Source organism: Gadus chalcogrammus, chromosome 4, assembly GCF_026213295.1.
Source record: "Gadus chalcogrammus isolate NIFS_2021 chromosome 4, NIFS_Gcha_1.0, whole genome shotgun sequence".
NCBI classification, from domain to species: Eukaryota; Metazoa; Chordata; class Actinopteri; order Gadiformes; family Gadidae; genus Gadus; species Gadus chalcogrammus.
The window spans coordinates 26877528-26897236 of record NC_079415.1 but is presented as its reverse complement, the minus strand read 5'-3'; the positions used below and the strand labels follow the sequence as shown (position 1 = coordinate 26897236).

At 44.3% G+C, this 19709-nt stretch overlaps 1 protein-coding gene across 2 annotated transcripts; it reads left to right on the top strand.

The window, feature by feature from the left end:
• The first annotated feature begins 221 nt into the window (after positions 1 to 221).
• LOC130381186 (cytoplasmic protein NCK2-like) lies at positions 222 to 17528 on the top strand. Of its 2 annotated transcripts, XR_008895342.1 has the most exons (4): positions 222 to 462; positions 12676 to 13454; positions 14904 to 15450; positions 15859 to 17528. XR_008895342.1 is itself a non-coding variant. In XM_056588651.1 (3 exons), the coding sequence occupies exons 1-3, from the start codon at positions 237 to 239 to the stop codon at positions 15096 to 15098; spliced, it is 1200 nt and encodes a 399-aa protein (XP_056444626.1). In that variant the 5' UTR covers positions 222 to 236; the 3' UTR covers positions 15099 to 17528. The 2 variants fall into 2 exon arrangements, 1 of the variants encoding a protein (XP_056444626.1); XM_056588651.1 differs by having other exon boundaries at positions 14904 to 17528.
• Positions 17529 to 19709: the final 2181 nt, after the last annotated feature.

The following is a 19709-nucleotide window of genomic DNA, read 5'->3' as shown; positions in this document are numbered from 1 at the left end:
TCATCACTATGTCTTTAGTTTTGGAATGGAAAAGGGCAGAATTGTAGTCAGCTCTATAGATACCTAAACATTTTAAGGCCAGTCATGCCTTGACAAACGCTTGGCTATGTCTCCCATCACGCCATATAAACTGATCTATTGTATTTGTCTGTTTGTTTGTCAATCCAGGACTGGTGTTTTTGTGGGGGAGGGGCGGGGCGGCGGGGTGGGTGGGGTCGTGTTGACTCCCATGAAAGATGACGGAGGAAACCATGGTGATCGCCAAGTGGGACTACCACGCCCAGCAGGACCAGGAGCTGGACATCCGGAAGAGCGAACGGCTGCTGCTGCTGGACGACTCTAAGACGTGGTGGCTGGTTCGCAATGGAGCCAACGCGACGGGCTACGTGCCCTCCAACTACGTGGAGCGCAAGAACAGCCTGAAGAAAGGCTCGCTGGTCCGCAACATCAAGGACACGCTGGGTGAGACAAGCAGGCCTTTAAGCAGACTCTTTCCTGCTCTCAGGCGATTTTTGACTTCTAACTCTGTGCTTGAGTCAAGGCTTAAAGGTGACATATTGTACAACCAGGTGTGAGAGAGATTAGCCATTACAAGCCGTTTTGAAAATCTGCCTCTTCTGACATCCTAGGTGCAGGCCCGGATTAACCCCTTAGGACGCCCCCAGGGAGACTACACATGGAATTCCCCTATCCTTCAGCTTTGCACAAAAATGTTAAAATTGACTGGCATAAAGGCCAGATTTACAAGGAATTATAGTACAGACTCAACACACATACAACAGAAAAATGTAGATCCAACCAAAAATCCTGAAAATGACTTACAGTGATAGAAATAATTGTAAATAGGCCTTACCTTTATAATTTCTTCCTCGATTTCTTGCTGGCAAAGTCGTTCAGTAAATCCTCGAAGTCCATTTGTTTTACCAGTTCAGATTCAATTCAAATATCAGGGAGAGGGCAGACAGACACTTCAGTCCCATCATTGTCCTTAGTTCGTTCTTGATCCGTTTCAGTTGAGAGAAGGATCTCTCGCCCTCGCAGTTGGTAACAGGCAGGGTTAGGAAAGGCCTGAGCGCAACAAACACGCCGGGGAAGGTTGTCTGTGTGCCATTTCTTCTGATGATTTGGAGCATCTCCTCAGCACAAAGTTTTTGAACTGAATAAGTCATTGCCAAAGTTGGTTTGCGCAAAAAAAAGCTTCCGATTGATGCGACATATTGAATCGCGGCTATGTGTCGCAATTATTTTTATTTTTTTAGCTTTCTTTTTGCGAAACCGCTTTGCTGATGCCTGTCCATTTTAGTTTTTTTTGTTTCCATAAATTTCTCGCCATTGCCGCTTTGTTATTGTGGACTCGTCTATGATGGGGGGAGGGGGGCACTTAGCTTACAACCAAATCACAAATATTTTTCTTTTTATTAATAATCCTATCAGTGGTTAATTTTTTTTGTGTTTGTATCTCTTCTAGTATATTAGGCTGATGTCAAATATAACAAAAATCTAGTCTAGTCATTGTCCTGATCATTTGGTGCCCCCCCATTGGCTCAATTTGGCTGGTGCCCCAGGCCGACTGTATCTATGGATAATCCGGGCTTGCACAGGTGGGCATGTCTACTTAGCTGTGTGCTGGATGGATCAGTCGACCAGCCTACCCAGTGGACTGTTGCAAACGTTGTTCATCTATCCTTCACACATCTAGGTGGACACGCCCACTTGTGATGTCATAAGGGGCAGATTTTCAAAACGGCTTGTACGACTAATCACAATCACACCTTGTGGCATGTCATTGGACCTTTAGGCAGACTCTCTCCCGCTCTCAGGAGGTTTTTGACTTCTAACTGTGTTGTTTAGTCTAGGCTTAAAATCGAATGATGATACGAGAGCACACCTCCTTCAGTTTCCATCTTCAAATCCCTCCTAAAAACTAATTTATATTCCCTTACTCCTTATAAGTTGTATAATGGTCTAGTGTGTCCTTTTTTGTGCTTTTGAATTGGTTTTCTTTTATTTGATAGTTTTACAACTAGATAGTTGAATTATACAACACTTAGGTCAACTGTTAATGTTTTTAAAGGGCTCTAGAATAAACTTGAACCTCGCAAAACAGGTCTGGATGAGGCACTTTATATTGGCTGATCGCTCGGTAGCAGTGGTGGGTAGAGTACTGAAAATCTATACTCAAATAAAAGTACAATTACTTTATTCGAAATCTTCCTGAGTAAAAGTAAATATTCCAATTTAAAAACCTACTTGAGTAAGAGTAAAAAAGTACTTTGTTGTAAAGTTACTCAAATGACAAGTTACTTAACATTTTTGTATTGCAGTGCTTGGATCAGTGAAAAAGACATAACGTGTATGAGTGAGTGAGTGAGTGTGAGAAAAAGATGCACTCTTAAAAAATTACTTAGAATACGTAAACAATACGTACAGCAAAGGAAATAATTTAATTTCAAACTAATTTACACTAAAAACGTAAATTAATTTCAGCTCTGTGCATATGACAAAAGGCAAGAGTTTTTTAGTAACACAATCAGGCTGGCTTGGTTAGCTGATTAGAAAATCAGGTTTGTCTTCACGCAATTGCAATCCAGCCTACGCATAGCATGCACACTCAACAGACACAACAACGACCAACAAGTTCTAGAGTGGTCTGCAGAATACAGAGCCTGTGTAACATAGTATCTTTAGAATTATATAAACTATACGTGGCTGTCACCCCGCACCCCCTGCCGAAAATATCTTCCTGCGCGTCTGCATCCATGGCGTTTCTAGTCCTCAGTCCCAACGTAACGGTCGACTCGCAACAATTTTGCGACCTAGGGAGGGCGCATCGTTAGCCTGGCTCCGCCCGCCTAAGTTTTCCGCTCATTTTTAATTTCCCTTCAGTACTAGGTTTGGGTCTGAGGTATGTTAGTGTGTTTTCTATGAAGGTATTATTGTTGCACGATTGAAACACTTGTTTCAAACGTCCCGTCTAGGCGGGGCTGTAAACTGCTCAGGGCCACACCCCCACCCTCCGCCTTGACCCGCCTCTAAAAAACGGAACGTTTGTGAAAAGCTCATTGTGGGACTGGCTCGTGGTGGCTGTAATTCTGCACCAAGGCTGAATTTCTTGAACGTCTTCAATAAAATGTATTTAAGGGCCCACTAAAACCTATATAAAGTAGCATGCCATGGGACCTTTAATGTCTGAGTGGACGCCTGCAATCGCGGCTGTTTGCGGCTGTGTAGGATGATCTCCAGACTTCCCCAGCTGTGTGAACGATGGCAATGCGATCGCAATTTATATACCAGCAAAGCTGTATGTGTGTGTGTGTCTGTGCATTGCCTGAAGGATGTGCTTTAGATTGGGTAAAACCCTTTTTTTGGAAAGACTACCCTTATGCCTTAATCACATAAAGCTTGTCACCCTGAATATGCAACTATTTTGGTCTGTGCTGACCTTTTTGCTGGGATCGGATAAATCAAGTAGACTTTAGACCGCGGGACAGAGCTAGCAGGTGTTGGCTTGGAATGTAAACATCTGGATTTTTTTACACTGAGAGGGTATTCATACCCCATGTTGTGTGGAGCATCGTCTTGAGGGCGGTTAATGTTGATGGCTACATTCGAGACGGTTACGGTCTCCCTCACTTGTAGATTAACGGCATGGTGTATGGCACATTTCATATAACATTACTTATTGTAGCGCTTACAATCAATGATGCTAACTAACAAAGAAAAAGGAATACATAGTTGCTGTGGTCCGTAATCATGGGGTAAACAACTACCCCCTCCTTCTTGGAACTATACGCCAAATTGTGGTGTTTTTTTAAATCAAATAAAACACAAACCAAAGTACCAATCTGCTCTGCCTACTTTACGTCTGATTACATTTGTGTTCATCGCTTAGTTGTATTTCTTTCTCTCTCTCACTCGTTCGTTTTCTCCTTCCCTTCCCTTTCTTGTTGCTCTCACTACGCTTGTGTGCACATCATGGCTGGACAGTGTCCCAACGCAATCACCAGTTGTCCCCATCTGTGGTGGAAGATCTGTAAGTAGAGTGAGCAAATTATTTTCTAATTTTTTTCTCATCTACCAGATTGTTCCTTATACAAAACACTCTAGTGAGTGTGTGCAAAATCACTAAGAATAAATAAGGCCAAAACCTTCATGGAACACTAGGTGTTAGGATTCATTCTTTGTACTGAAGATCCTTGTTTGAGCCAATCGGGGACACCGATCACAACGTGTTGCCATCTTTCACATGGTTATATTTAAAACAAAAAACATGATCGACCATAATGTATTCAATGATTCAGACTGTTAGTAGCCAGCTTTCCTTCAAACAATGCAGTCTTATCAGGAGGTACCCAAGAAACGACATGTATTTGATCAGGACTGCATTGGCAGCCTGCAACACCAGGAAACCAAAGGATTTTTTTTTTTGCTAATAAGCACATAGCAGTGATGACCTACTTCCGAGTGACCTCTGACCTCAGAGAGCTACAAAGAAGCTCCACTTTGTCTCTGTTCACCGATTGCTCCTCTGATGTCGATGCACTTCTCAATTGTATTTCCAACATTATATACATAATGGTCACAGCTGTACAGTCCTTGCGTCAGTTATGTGTTCTCTCATTGGTCAGAATGTTTTTTTGGGTCGCAGTGTTCAAAGTAACAGATAGGACGTAACATCAGGGTCCATTCACACCGAAATCAGGCGTTGCGACGAAAAGGACAGTTAAGCCATTTGTTTCAATGGGGTTGGGGGTAGTGTGTTAAAGCTGCGGCGAGTGAGATGGGGGGGGACGGGTGCGTTTGCGAAAAAGGATGCAGCCTGGTTGGTAGCAACAGTAGCAACAACAACTTTTGGAGAAACGCAACCTGACACCACGATGGCCAATCACGTTTAGCACTATTAGTTGGTTTAAAATATTGCTTTGATGTCATCGCTCAAGTCGACTTATGGTGGCAGCACAAAAAAATACCTTATTCATTTATTATTTAGTCATATGTGCTGGGGCTGGGGCTAAAAATAGGAAATCAAATCTGGGGAATTCCACAGGGGACATGGCATCAGGAATGACACGGTTCCATGTAATTCATGGAATCGCATCCCGGTCGCTCCCATCTTTATCCTTTTATATAGAGGATCAACCTGTCCCTCATGGGATTGAATTACGTCTTTGTGTGTGTGTGTGTGTGTGTGTGTGTGTGTGTGTGTGTGTGTGTGTGTGTGTGTGTGTGTGTGTGTGTGTGTGTGTGTGTGTGTGTGTGTGTGTGTGTGTGTGGGGGGGTCTTTTGGATACACACAACACATTTTCTTCTTATGAGAACAAAGGCAGTTGCCAGGCCTGTGTACTCCCTCCACTAATCTGTGCTCCCTGAACTGTGAACAGGGAGATAATGTTATCGTGGCGGCCTCACCGTGGGACACAAAGTGTTTAGTGTTTTGACAAGCGAGCGGAGCCGTCACAGTCAGGCGGTTGAAATAGCGTCGCACATCGAGTCACGCGTACAGAAGGAACGCTCCGAGTCACATCCGATCCGAGCCAAAGCCATGAAGCTAGCCGAAACACTCGGCCAGATGAGGTGTTGGGGAAAGGAGACAAAGTGGACGTTGATAAGGTTGCCGGTTTGAAGCTCCAAATTTGGGCATGTTATGCCGGCCACCTCTTGCACTGTCATCTCTACTGAAATACCTTTTTGCTGAGGGCCCTTGTTTTTATAACTCACACCCATGTTTAGTTTTAATTATATGGAGGTCAATGGATTATGCGGAAATATGAAAGAAACATACTGAAAATCGCAACGATAGTGGGAAAAGAATCGGGCCCATGCCTATTTGGTGAGCCATGTATGCAACAGTTAAAACACTGGTTGTGCTGGGCACATCGCCGGGATCACCAGTGGAAGAACGTGGCTGTACTGGGGAGATCCCAGTGTTGCAGTGTATTATTACAAAGCTCCCATTGTCTCCCAATGAGAATGCTTTGGTTGTACTGGAAGGCCCTGTGTCCATAGTCGACAGACTGTGCGGGTCTTGTCACAGCGATGGGCATCGTTCAAGACCACGCACCGTTGATTGTGCGCTGCGCAAAATGTGAAACTTGACTGCTTTTTTGCACTGACCTTTTCGATCGCCGCTATGAGTTTGACAGAATGTCATGACAATGGAGACTGCTGCTGAGGGGCTTGGAGAAATGGCGTTTTGAATTAATCATTTGTTGTTCTATATTCAGTTGGTTTTATTCAGTAGCGTTCAATTCTCTATCTACACTGCTAGGATGATCGTCTGTCTTATCTTTAGTCGGCACAATGGCATCGACGGTAAGGCCTCCCTGACGGTGAGACGGGACAGGTGCTTGCTGAACAAAGGCGAAACACAGATACATATCTATATATCTATAGTTTGAACACCAGGTCAGCAACTGCACCGGCGTGTTTCCACCCATTGTTTATCAGCTTATTAATTTATTGCAGCATGCCTTGGAATAATCAGGGAATTAGTTGTTGCCTTTCACCCAGCTCCCAAACGTCCCATCCATAACCTGTTGGTTAGAAAGCATCCCAACATTTCGCTTTTTTTATTGGTTGACCCATTTCGACCTAGTGACTGCATTTCCCTAATAATCCTATTGGCTGAGAGCCCAGCAGAGTCTTTTTGGAGTTATTTATTGGGGTGAGGGTTTAATTTGTTTTTGGTCTGTCAGGTGAGGGTTTCTCTACAGTGTTTTCTTTTCCTGTTAATCTCTCATAGTGCAAATGGAGCTGAGAATGGAGGCTGCTTTAATCCACTGTGGGCATTCAACCGGCTCCCTCCACCGTCTTATTCCTGAGCTTAATGTCTGAACGGGTGCAGTTATGTTAACGAAGGTGGAAGTGTTTTATTTAGCCGTCAGGGTTGTAATCCCCGCCCTGGATTTCAACCGTGTCACTCTGAGAAACTGTGATTGTGCAGGGCTCCATTCATATATCTCTTGTTTTTAATGAGTTCACTCTTTAATCATTTAGTCCTGTGGCAAAGAATAATAGCAAAACATCCATCGCTGTTGACCGGAGTACACAGTGAGATGCCACGCTTAATTTGGCTGACGAGCAGCCAAGATATGTTGGCGTTGGTCGGGAGAAAATCCAAAATCGGAACACATTCAACCCAAACTTACTTTGTACTAAGTGTTGCTGCCTTAGTTTGCACACCACACTCGTTTTTCACGTGCCAAATGTTTTTCATAAACGTGTCTGTTCGTCACAGCAACACTCTGATCGGTGAATCACAAATCACTGCTTCTGGTCCATATAAAAATCTGCCTGTCTGAATTGTTTTTGCTCTACTTTATTGAGACTCTTTTTCACCCAATCAACCCTGTGACCTGTGCACTCATAGCAGGAGATGCAACGCTGTTTCCATTAAGCCACACCGGGGGAAAAACGTAATGTAACTGCCTGCTCGAATTTTTTTCTTTTAATGGCTGGCCATCTTTTCCGGGATATCTCAAGACAAGTTTTTTTGAGTTGTAAGTGGAATGTACCGGTAGTTTACTACTAACATACATCAGTGTAAAAAAACCAGAAAAAACATGATGACTGCAAAGATGCTCTTAAAAATGTAGGCTGATAACTTACAAACCTTTCCCAGTCTGTGTTAGGGTCAGGGGAAACGAGAGTGTGTGTGTGTGCGTGTGCGTGTGCGTGTGCGTGCGTGCGTGCGTGCGTGGGGGGGGTGGGGTGTACAGTATACCTGAAGCATCTTACTATCTCTAACTTTAGATTGAGGGCCTTTAGTTATCAGGCTACCCTGAGTGACTAATTTCCTGGCGTCCCAGTGTGTGTGTGGCAATTATCAACATTTCCCTTCCTTTGTGGTCTACCAATCGTGAATTAAACGGTCTCTTTGTTTGGGACTTACAGGTGTTTATGTCTCTCCACGGTCAGGGGGACGGCCGTCAGATGGCTCGTTCTCTGTAATTTGTTCCCAGAAGGTGTTGACCAGTGTTTGTACACTGGTTAGCTCATTACCATTCACACTGCATGATGCATGCTGTCACTGTTAACGTAGAGGGAGTTTACACTGTGTGTGTGTGTGTGTGTGTGTGTGTGTGTGTGTGTGTGTGTGTGTGTGTGTGTGTGTGTGTGTGTGTGTGTGTGTGTGTGTGTGTGTGTGTGTTTGTGTGTATGTGCGGCTGCTGAATTGCACATGTGGAATGTGTACATCTGTTTGTATTGTTTGCTGTGCTGGCTCCACAACAGTGGAACAAGCTCCCTGCTGACATAAGGGCAACAGAAACCTGATCAATCTTCTGCTGCGGACTGAAGACAAAATCTGCTCAGACTGCATCTTGACACATGAAAAATATACTAAGTGTTTATATTGTAGCACTTACAGCTGTTTGCTAATTTGATGAATTGTATGTATTGCATGATTCTTGCATCTTCGGTTTGTATCTTCATTGTTGAATGCATTTATTGTAGGCAGAGCTATGGGCCACTGGCATGTAATAGATGTAGAGATAACATGTCATCTCCTTGCAAAGAGATCTTTGAGCGTGTGCTTCTGTGTGTGTGTGTGTGCGTGTGTGTGTGTGTGTGTGTGTGTGTGTGTGTGTGTGTGTGTGTGTGTGTGTGTGTGTGTGTGTGTGTGTGTGTGTGTGTGTGTGTGTGTGTGTGTGTGTGTGTGTGTGTGTGTGTGTGTGTGTGTGTGTGTGTGTGTGTGCCCTCCCCGGGCCCCAGCCATGCGTTCTGCCGGCTTGTCAAAAGCGTCTCCTGCCTCGCCATTAAAAGCGCTGCTCACTCCGTTGCGATGGCAGTGCGCCTCATTTCCTGCGCAGTCTAAATATAGCCTTCCTCTCGCTTTTCTTTGCGTTGTGCTGAGGGGGGGATTGACTCGTCGTCTGAGATGCTGGTATTCCAGAGAGTTCTGGACTCAGGCCTCAAGGTTTCTTTGGTTTTGTTTACGTCCAATTTGAACAAGGTGTGGTTCTGATGCTGCTAAGATAGTTCATATTTTTTCGGCGTTCAGCCACAAATGTTCAATTCATTCAATTGTATTCTTGTTGTAATGAAAACTATTTTTTAGCTACTTGAATTCTTCGATTATACTTTCTGCGACACACAAATTTCATGTCAAAATATTCATTCTTATTGAATATAATAGTAATTTCTTATTTTATTTTTCAACCTGTTATTCGAAAACAGAATTGAAGAATGATTCCATGAGAGGAGCTGCATGAGGCCCACAGGCGTTCACCGTGGTTGAATTTAAATCAGTCCACAGTCTCAGTTGACAGTTAAACATGCAACCGCACGCAAGTGTAGGACCCTGCCATTCAAGGAACACTATTAGGCTGGCTTTTTTTCGAATGCTCTGTTCGAGGATATTTCATTTATGCTTGGTTAATGTTTTTTTATGGAACAATTAATCTCCTTATTTAGTAACATTTCCTGTTTACAAAATTGTTTTTTTTTCTGTTATTGCTTGAATTCCAGCTGTTCAGGAAATGCCAGTATATCGGCATGCTGCTTCTGCTTACAAGTATTTTAGCATCACATACACACACGCAAGACGCACGCACGCACGCAGGCACACACACACACACACACACACACACACACACACACACACACACACACACACACACACACACACACACACACACACACACACACACACACACACACACACACACACACACACACACGCACACACACACACACACATAGCCCATATGCCTCAGTAGGTAAGATGGTCAGTGAAGCTTCAAGATCATCCATAGGTGATCCCTGTTTCAAGCTTCAGAGCAGAGCCAAGAGGGAGAAAATGGATTTGTATGCTTTTCTATCGGGGAAGGGACTGCTCTTGACCTTCTCCTGCACCGGGAGACAGTGTTGAAGGACGTAGGGCGGTAGCAGAGTGCTTGCTGGGGTTCTCTGACCCACAGAGACTATTGTACCTCCAATTTTCTCTAATCGCCCTTCCAGCCCAAGGAGCCTAAACCTTGCTGGTATCCTAACCAGCAGGGGAGAGCCGGCTGGGCTTTCCTTCAATAAGGTGTAGTGTAGTGACGCGAATCAGCAGGGACCTCAGGATCTGATGTTACAATATCATATGTATTGTGTTTCTGAAAATATAAATAAATATATACGATATTACGATTTATCTTTTTGGGATTTACTTGCAATGAAAAGCTATGTGCGGAAAGCATTCAAATGTGTTTATTATATTATTAAAATGCTTACTTTTACCGTTAATTCGCCTCCGCTAGGATAGCATTGCCGTATAATCTTAAAAACAATAACTTGGTGGTACAAGAAAGAACTCCCCACAATTAGCAACCTGTTGTATGCTAACCTCTATGCTTACTTTCTAATGATCCCTAAAATAGACATTTGTTTATGTGGTACCATCACTACTGAACAAAAAATAAATAAATAATAAATAAATAATAATTTTTGTAGTTTTCAATAACCAAAATGTCAAGATTAGATTAGAATCGCCAATTTTTTTATGCATGATGCAACAAAACGCAATCAGCTTCCAACCAGATTATAGAAATTATCTTTTGAAAGTTACGGTGTATTTATGTATGGGTGAGTCGGTATAAATAGTATGTGAATACGACTTGGTAAAAACAAGGCATGTCCAATTATGGTAGTACAATACCGTAGATAAACGGCTAAACGCAGAACTGTTCTGCCCTAATCGGGCTATCAGTGTCTTTGTACCGAACGGCCTAGAGAACTCAAATCATTGACCAGTAGTGGAAAGCTCCAAATATGCGCCCTACATAGCATCTGAATGTATTTTCGTCCAGGCCCATTGTAAAAAGAGTGAGGAGAGGATGACAATCTCACCAGGGGCTTGTTGTGGAGAGGTTCAAAAGGTCCCAGTTTTCCATGGCTCAAAGCCGCAAGACATCTCCATCTGCAGTCTCTAAGGCAAACAACATCCAATCTCTTCCTGTTTTGGTCTCGGTCCCTATCCTCATTCCCAGGCATTCCCCGCTCATGAGGGAACGCAAAGAATGGGGGGAAATTTGAAATGTGCGTATGTCGTGAGAGAGGCGGCGGGACTTCCGACCCATGCTTACCCGTTTCAGTCACATGGGTTTAGCCCTGAGAGGCCAGAGAGAGAGAGGGAGGCTCTTCCGATAAGAAGGATGATTGGTTTCTGTCAGGTGTTTTGTATAGTGCGTTGTTATACAAAACACCTGTAGAACGGCGTAGATCAGCCAAAACGTATCGGTTCTGGTAACATTGTGTCAAATGCAGATGGTGAAGAAGACAACGATAGAAAAAACACCTTCGCGTTTCACATAGAGGACTTCCATGTGGAAATGTGGCAAGAGCCATCACTTAGACAAAGGAAACCTCTGCGGTCCCAAAGTGCTTTATTGAATATATATATTATATTTATATACATCGTAAAGTTTACCAAAGCCACCCATTGCTTTAATTATTTTAGTTTATTAGGCATCTATGCATGGCTCTATGGCTGTTCCCAATTATCAGTAATCATCATGTTTATCTCGACAGTGATCAAAGGTTTTCGTTTTCTGTGCATGTCAACTAGCAATGGTAGATTTGTTTTCTGTAGCTGAGAAAAGGGGGGTGTCAGAAACATCTGCTTATTTTTATTACTAGCACACAGAGTCACCAGAAAATAACTGTTGAAAGCACTGTGAGGGATTCACTTGGCTAGGTCAGGTAGCTGCGCAATTAGTATTCCTGCCACGAGGGGAGCATTAACATTGCTAATCAATACCTAGCTTGGCTGCTAGCCTCTGCTGCCCTGATGAAGGTGCTTTCCACTTATTAGCCCTCCAGTGCTCTCTTCCCAGCCAAATAACGACTCACTTAGTGTTGAATGGGCTTTAGCCGATTTGGTTTAGATCGCTCAGACGCTATGGGTGATGTTGTACTTTCACCTTCTCTGCAGCAGAATTACTGCTGTCTGTGTTGAGCTAGCCTAAATTGGAAAAACAAAAGGTTTCCACCCTTAAAAAAGCAGGCCTTGCTATAAAAAAAGAAAAAAACATTCTCCACGCTGCTGCAAATTCAGAGCAACAAACTTAGATTCCTGCAGCCTAAAGCCTCATTTACACAAAAGCAAAGTGAATTTCACTTCCCGTTACTCACAAAGAACCGCAAGCGTTTACTCACGCGAGGAACAAGGGCCTTACTGCTTGTAACTGCCACAGTTTCTTTCCGCCAACCATGGATAAGATGACCGTCATTGTGTCTCTGTACTTGTTATGGAAGTCCTAGAGATTTCTGAGAATCCAGTGCAGTCGTGTCTTGGTTCATAACACCATCCGGAGGCACCAGGGCCGGCTCGAGACATTTTGGGGCCCTACGCGAGATGAGGATTTGGGCGTCAATCAATACTGCGAATTTCTCATACGGTAAAAATATGGAAAAAATACATTAAACACCACAGTGGTTTCAAAATAATATGTAGATACAAATGATTATAAATTCAAATTACTTCTCAAACAAAGTATTATACTTATATTAAACAAACTCGTGCCACTTGGACCAAATTAATGATTGAATGACTGAATTACAAAGTTTTTTGGGGTTACGGTTCAAAATCATGCTCTCTACTGCTCGTTTCTACTCTCTCTTTACAAATCCTACCTACATTTAACCTTTAACCTAAACCCCTCTTTTTCTCTCTTTCTGCCTCCCTCCCAGGCCTGGGGAGGACCAAGAGGAAGACAGGTGTGCGGGACGCCTCGCCCACACCCAGCAGTGACTCTGAGTGCCCCCCCAATGGCAGCGGTGGCGGCGGCGGTGGGGCGGAGCGGCTCTACGACCTGGCCGTGCCGGCGCTGGTCAAGTTCGCCTACGCGGCCGAGCGCGAGGACGAGCTAAGCCTGGTGAAGGGCTCCCGGGTGGTCGTCATGGAGAAGTGCAGCGACGGCTGGTGGCGGGGCAGCGCCGCTGGCCAGATGGGCTGGTTCCCGTCCAACTACGTGCTGGAGGAGGGCGACGGGGAGGAGCTGATGCCGGGGGGAGGGGATTATCATGGCGTGGGTGGGGCTCCGGCGGTTGTGGTTTCGAACGGCCAATCGGGAGGCGGCGACGACGATGGCAGCAGGGTCTTCCACGCAGTGCAGACCCTTTACCCTTTCAGCTCGGTGACGGACGAAGAGCTCAACTTCGACAAGGGCGAGGTGATGGAGGTGGTGGAGAAGCCTGACGACGACCCCGAGTGGTGGCGTTGCCGCAACGCCCGGGGCCTGGTGGGCCTGGTGCCCCGGAACTACGTGGTGGTGCTCAGCGACGGGCCCCTGAACCCCGCCCCCATTCCCCTAGGCTCCTCCCCATCGCTCTGCGTGGGCCCAACCAGTTCTGGCCGGTTCCCCGGGAGGGACTGGTACTACGGCGGCGTGACCCGGGTGCAGGCAGAGGGCGCCCTGAATGAGCGGGGGCTGGAGGGGGACTTCCTGGTCCGGGACAGCGAGTCGTCGGTGAGTAGCTGTGGTCGAGCCCCGGAAGTAACCTTGACGTCGGCATTCGGTCGATGAGTACACATGATTATATGTGTGCAGCTCAATGCCCCTGCATGCATGTGTGTTTTATAGGGGTGTGACGAGATCTCGTGCCAGATTTGTGATTTATCCAAACTTCTATTTGTCGCCTGTGGGGGCAGTAATGCGCCTTTGCTACATCTAGCCTGCCAGAACCTAAAGAAGGAGAAGGAAAAGAAGAGGAGGAGAAGGAGGGGAAGCAGGGGAAGCATCGAAAGCAGCCATAAGCTGTGTTCGAAATCGTTCCCTATCACGGATATAGTGTACTATATAGGGTGCTCGCCATTTTCTAGTGGTGTTCGAATTCTCAGTGGTTAATTTCATGCACTAGTGCACTTAAAATACCCACAATTTGAGTGTACATACGATGTAGCCTACATGTTACTCCCGTATACCACAATGCAATGCGGTCGTGTTTTTCCGGAGGAGAAGAAGAGGCTGAATAACCGCAAAAACGAATACATTTAATCAAAGTACATTTTGGGTACTTTGATTTGGTTTTGCACATAATATTGTTTGCACTTGAAAAAAAGAGAATTATTTAATTTAATTTATTTTAATTTAACTATTATAAATTTTAGTTTTAGTTTCAATTTCATGCATGTAAAGAATTATAATAAAACATTTCAAAATGCATGCGCGACTTGTTTAAATAAATGTCTGTTGGTCCAGTCATATATTTTGTCATTGTAGTTTTCTTAAAATCTCGTCTCGTCTCGTTCTCGTGAACCCAATATCGTGTCTCGTCTCGTCTCGTGAGCTGAGTGTATCGTCACACCCCTAGTGTTTTAGGATTCTTCTAATCATCTCCTTGTGTTGTTTGACGTACGCTTTCTTTACAATTACATTAGCCAACATGGGATCATTCATAATAATGCATTATCTCAGATTTAGTGTTTTCGGTTTGGCCCACATGGATCCTATTTTGAAACAGGTCGTCTCGGAATAATGCAAGGACTAGACCTTTCTTGCGATGTGTTGGCTCCCCCTGCTGGATTGTGCTAAAATATGGTAATGCACCTTCTGTGTACCATACAAATTGGTTTTGACGTCTTTTCCCACCAATTCACGAAATGTATGTTGATACTAACATTGAACTTTAAAAAAGGTGAGCCGGATTCCTGTTCTATCTAGACACAGACGATCCTGCCTCCTAATTTATAAAAGATAATAGTAAATACAAGCAATTGATCAACAGTATGGACCCACAACTTAACAGCATCTACATCCCTTACTCTTTCAAAATCCTCCCTGCCCTTTTCTCACTCTCCCACTCCCATCCTCCCTATCTCTCTCTCTCCCCCCAATTCCTTCACTCCCCTTCCCAACCTCCCGCACTCTCTCTCCCTCCCCACCTCCCTCTCCCTCGATCTCCCTCCCTCTCCCCAGCCAAACGACTTCTCGGTGTCCCTCAAAGCGGCCGGCAAGAACAAGCACTTCAGGGTGCAGACGGTGGAGGGCGTGTTCTGCATTGGCCAGCGCCGCTTCTCCTCCATGGATGAGCTGGTGGAGCACTACAAGAAGGCCCCCATCTTCACCGGTGAGCAGGGGGACCGCCTCTACTTGCTGAGACCACTGCACTGACCCCCTGGCCGTTGGACACCCCCCGTGCATGGGACACATGCGGTCGATACGGCGCTACGCTAACATACGGTACGCTACGCTAACTTGCGGTATGCTAGGCTAATGTACTTTATGCTAACGTATCCTACGCTTACGTACAGTAAGCTAACGTACGGTACGCTAACGTACGGTATGCTAACGTACAGTACGCTACGATTACATACGCAAGGCTAACTTACGCTACAGGACTTCGAGAGTATGGGGGGGAACAACCCATCGTTATGGCCGTACCCACTGGTAAGCTGAATTGTTCGGTACATAAGGCCCGATCGTAGGCCTGGCGACGGGTTCAATAGGGACCGCTCTGGAGCGGGTTGGAGATGGAGTGGAGGTGTTGGCGTTGGTGGTCGTCTTCACTTCCTGTATGGCAAATTGAGGCAAAAAGGAAAAACCCCACCAAAGAGAGAAGTTGGGTCCACAAAGGGGGGTTAGGGGGGTTTGACGAGGTACTGAAGGATCCCCCCCCCCACACACCCAGGGTGGTACTTCTGACAACCATCCATCCTGTCTGTCCTATCAAAACGTCCCAAAAGGGTACCACCTGAACAGTCACTTCAAGACTTTCACCTATCTTTTTAATACACTTGCTTCCTTTCCTCACGTCACCAGTCGCATCCCTACTGTTGACTTCATCCCTACGTTGAAACGAGGATACCCGCTTTACTTAAATGTTTGAGTCAGGACGAGCCTGAACACACACTGGAGAGATGCTACACAACAGTTTTGCATGGAGACTTCGTCGCCAGCACTGTCTGGCATGTTGTCATTCAAATCTGGTTCAGGAACAAGGAAACCGAACACACAAAGAACATTATATCACTGGTATCACATGTATGATGATTGAATGAATGAGTGAAAGGAGTATTAACCATGCACGAAAGGAGAGGGTTCACCCTTGAGTTCGGTGAAACGGATCATTCATCGAGCTGTGCTTGAATGTTTCTAGGCATACAGTGCTACCAAAAGTGCTGTTTGTTAACGTACACATGCGCACGAGCCAGAGAAAGAGCCTGAAATGGCGGGCCTGTGTTGAAATTGTAAAATAAGGAGAATCCTGTATGACTTTTATCGGCTGTGCTGTTTGTAACGGGAGGGGAAAAAAAAGCTGCACAAATATAGTTTAAGCAGGTCAGCGGGACAGGTTAAGAAAGTAACAGGTACATCAGGAAGAGAGCTCAACAATTGCCAAGTTCAAACCTCTTTATATCCGACAATGGCTCTTCTGTATGAAATGCCTGAAATGTAGGCCTTGGATGAAATAAATGATCACCTTTTCCCTGGAGGCTGCTCACGTTTGTTTGTGTATTTCGAGGGCCAGGATTATTTTACCGCTGAAGACACTGGAACAATGTGGAGGTTAAGGTTGGTGTTACCGCTTTTGAAAAGAAAAACGACTTGTATTCTCACATGGATACGTAAAAGTATTAAGATGCACACTTTTTAATAAGGTTCGATATTCGATACACATGGCGTGGTTTATTCACAGCTCACATTATCGAAAATCATGAAGGGAATATTCCTGTACAACTTCCCCAACTTCCTTATCATTTCAAATAACTGTTTTCGGTTCATCTTTTTGGTTTTTCACTGCTTTTATTGTTTATCTTGAGTTATTTCTAAGATGTCTTAAAGTTTGAGAGCAACGTTATTTAAATGTCATTACCACTGAGTGTCTATTTAAAAAAAGAAAAAAAAGAAAATGGCAGAACACAAAGCTGTTTGACATGTAGACGCAGTGGGAAAGTAGAACTGTACTGTACCAATGAATTTGATGTGTGAGTAAGGATACTTTCATCAGATTAAAAGCTTTCCGAAAAGAACAAATGCCTTGTAATTGTCTTTTGAATATATTTAAAACGTGTCCTATTGGTTCCTGATGTTATCTTTCTATTTATTGGAATGAACCAGAATAACAGGAAATAATTAGTGGAGTATTGAACTGTCACAGAGGGCTAATCATAGTGTTATTATCACATTGAATAGAGTGAGTATACCAGAGAACCCATGAAGCCTTTCAATTCACCCAATTTGATTTGAACAGCAGCCTGCGTAAATATACCAACAATTACAGGGACAAACCGACATCGATGGCGGTAATGTATTGTGGTCTTTTGGGGTATCATTTTATTTTCTCTGTGGCTACAATGGATAATTTTGTCTCCTGTTTGTGTTTCCAGCTAAACCTGATCCATATGTTAACAGTTCCGTCGTAGACCAGCAGATTGCAGCATTGGAGTACAATAAAATGTATTATGCCGATCATCGTGGCTTGCCCTGTCTGACTGGTACTTGCAGGCCTGCATTAACTGCCATTGGGCCCTGGGGCTGAGGTTGTTCGTAGGCCCCCTGAGAGGGGATCTTAAAATGAAGATGTGTAAATTATTTTCAGACATTTTGCCGTTGTCGACGGGGGGGTGGGGGGGGGTTAGGTAACTGGCGGTGTCAAGTGGCCACTGGGCCCAGCTAGTGGCTAAGCTAGTGGCCCCCTTTTCTATTGGCTCATGATAGGCCTCTGGTCTTTGTAAGCCCAAAACCAAAAAATCTCATTGTCTTGGGCCTACGCCGATCGGGGGTCCTATCATGAGCCAGTATTTATTTTTTTCTGCAGCTCATGATAGGCCCCCCAGTCGTAGGTCCTGGGGCTTCAGCCCAGGTAGGCCCGTGCATTAAGGCGGCCTTGGGTACTTGGGCCGCAAATGATGTCTGTACATCAGCTTATGATCCCCCTAGGAACGGGAGGGACGTTTCCTCCCTATTTTAGACCCCCCCCCCCCCCACACACACACAAGTGTTTTTTTTAAGGTTTTCAAATTCAAAATGTCTTATCAAATGACCATGTTCTGTCTCGCAGGTATCACAGATTAATATTGGGTTACAAATATCTACATAATACATACAGGTCTTTCATTGCAAGCTAGGACTGACCTGAAAGGAATTAAATGTAGAAAGATTTTGCATTGTGACATATTTAGCTGGAGAACCCCTCCCTCCAACCCACTTATAGCCCCCACCTTAATGATTATTCCTACCCCTTGTGTACTGTATATCCATGGTGTGTGTGTTTGTGTGTGTGTGTGTGTGTGTGTGTGTGTGTGTGTGTGTGTGTGTGTGTGTGTGTGTGTGTGTGTGTGTGTGTGTGTGTGTGTGTGTGTGTGTGTGTGTGTGTGTGTGTGTGTGTGTATTATGTGTATAAGCCTTATTTTGCATACAGCCCAGATTAGTCTTCATCCCCACAAGGTAAACAAATGGAGCCAAGCCTATTTAAGCCACTCTCCAGCGTCTGTGAAAGGCAGTGTAAAAACAGGCCTTTGTTGTTGGTCAGAATATAGACCCATTAGGTCAGTGGTCTGTGGTGGAGGCTGAGGCGTGGTGCACCATCTATAGCCCGGCTTATATATATACACTACCGTTCAAAAGTTTGAGGTCACCCAGACAATATCATGTTTTCCATGAAAACTCACTTTTATTTAAGTTTTCAGCAAAATGGCTCAAGGTTTTCCGAATCATCAATTAGCCTTTTAACATGATTATTTAAACCATGTGTCATTAGAACAAAGGAGTGATGGTTACTGGAAACGGGCCTCTGTACACCTATGTAGATATTCGACTCAAACTCGGACGTTTCCAGCTAGAATAGTCATTTACCAAATTAACACTAAGTCATTTACCACTTGAACAATGTCTAGGCTGTATTTTTGATTAATTTAATGTTCTCTTCAATAAAAAAAAACTGTGCTCTTCTCTCAAAAAATAAGGCCATTTCTAAGTGACCCCACACTTTTGAATGGTGTATCTATATATATATTGCTACAGGTCGGATTCCGAACCCTGGAGCCAACACTGAACCGGATTGAATACATGTGTTCTGAGCCCGCAGGTAAAAGAAAATAAGATGCATCGGAGCTGCGATATATAGCGATATAGGGGGAGCGTAAACCTTAAAATAGCGCTGTCCTTGGTGCTCGTGTTTTTTAGGGTGCCATAAAGTACGCTAAGACTGGCTTTTTGACAAGTTGAGAAGCCTTTGGAAACTGGTTTATTTGGAAGTTAACCTCAAATTGTAATGTAAGTTATTTGGTTTCTCGGCTGGCTGGGTGGCTGGCTGTCTCTGTCCCTTTCTCCGTCCATCTGTCAGTCGGTCCCTCTGTCTCTGTATCCGTCTCTGTTGCTGTGTGTGTGTCTCTGTATCTGTCTATGTTGCTGTGTGTGTTTGTGTGTGTGTCTCTCTCTTTCTCTATCTGTCATAATTGCACGTATGTATGTATGTTAATATATATGAGTTAAATATGTATATGTATATATAGATATGAATATATCTATACATATATAGATATCTCCGTCCCCTCACTCAAAGCAAGCAGGTTTAGCATTCATTTATATAAACAACTTTGAGCTAACGTTGGAAAGTGACATTTCCCTGGCAGTTTTCTTTACTCTACCACCTGTTACAGCAAGATGTTGATATCGGTTACTCTTGATGTGCCTGCGTGCCCCCCACGGTGATGCTCCACATGACGGCCACTTTCACTTTTAGATTTTGTTTCATATTCAACCTAAGATTAAAAACCACAG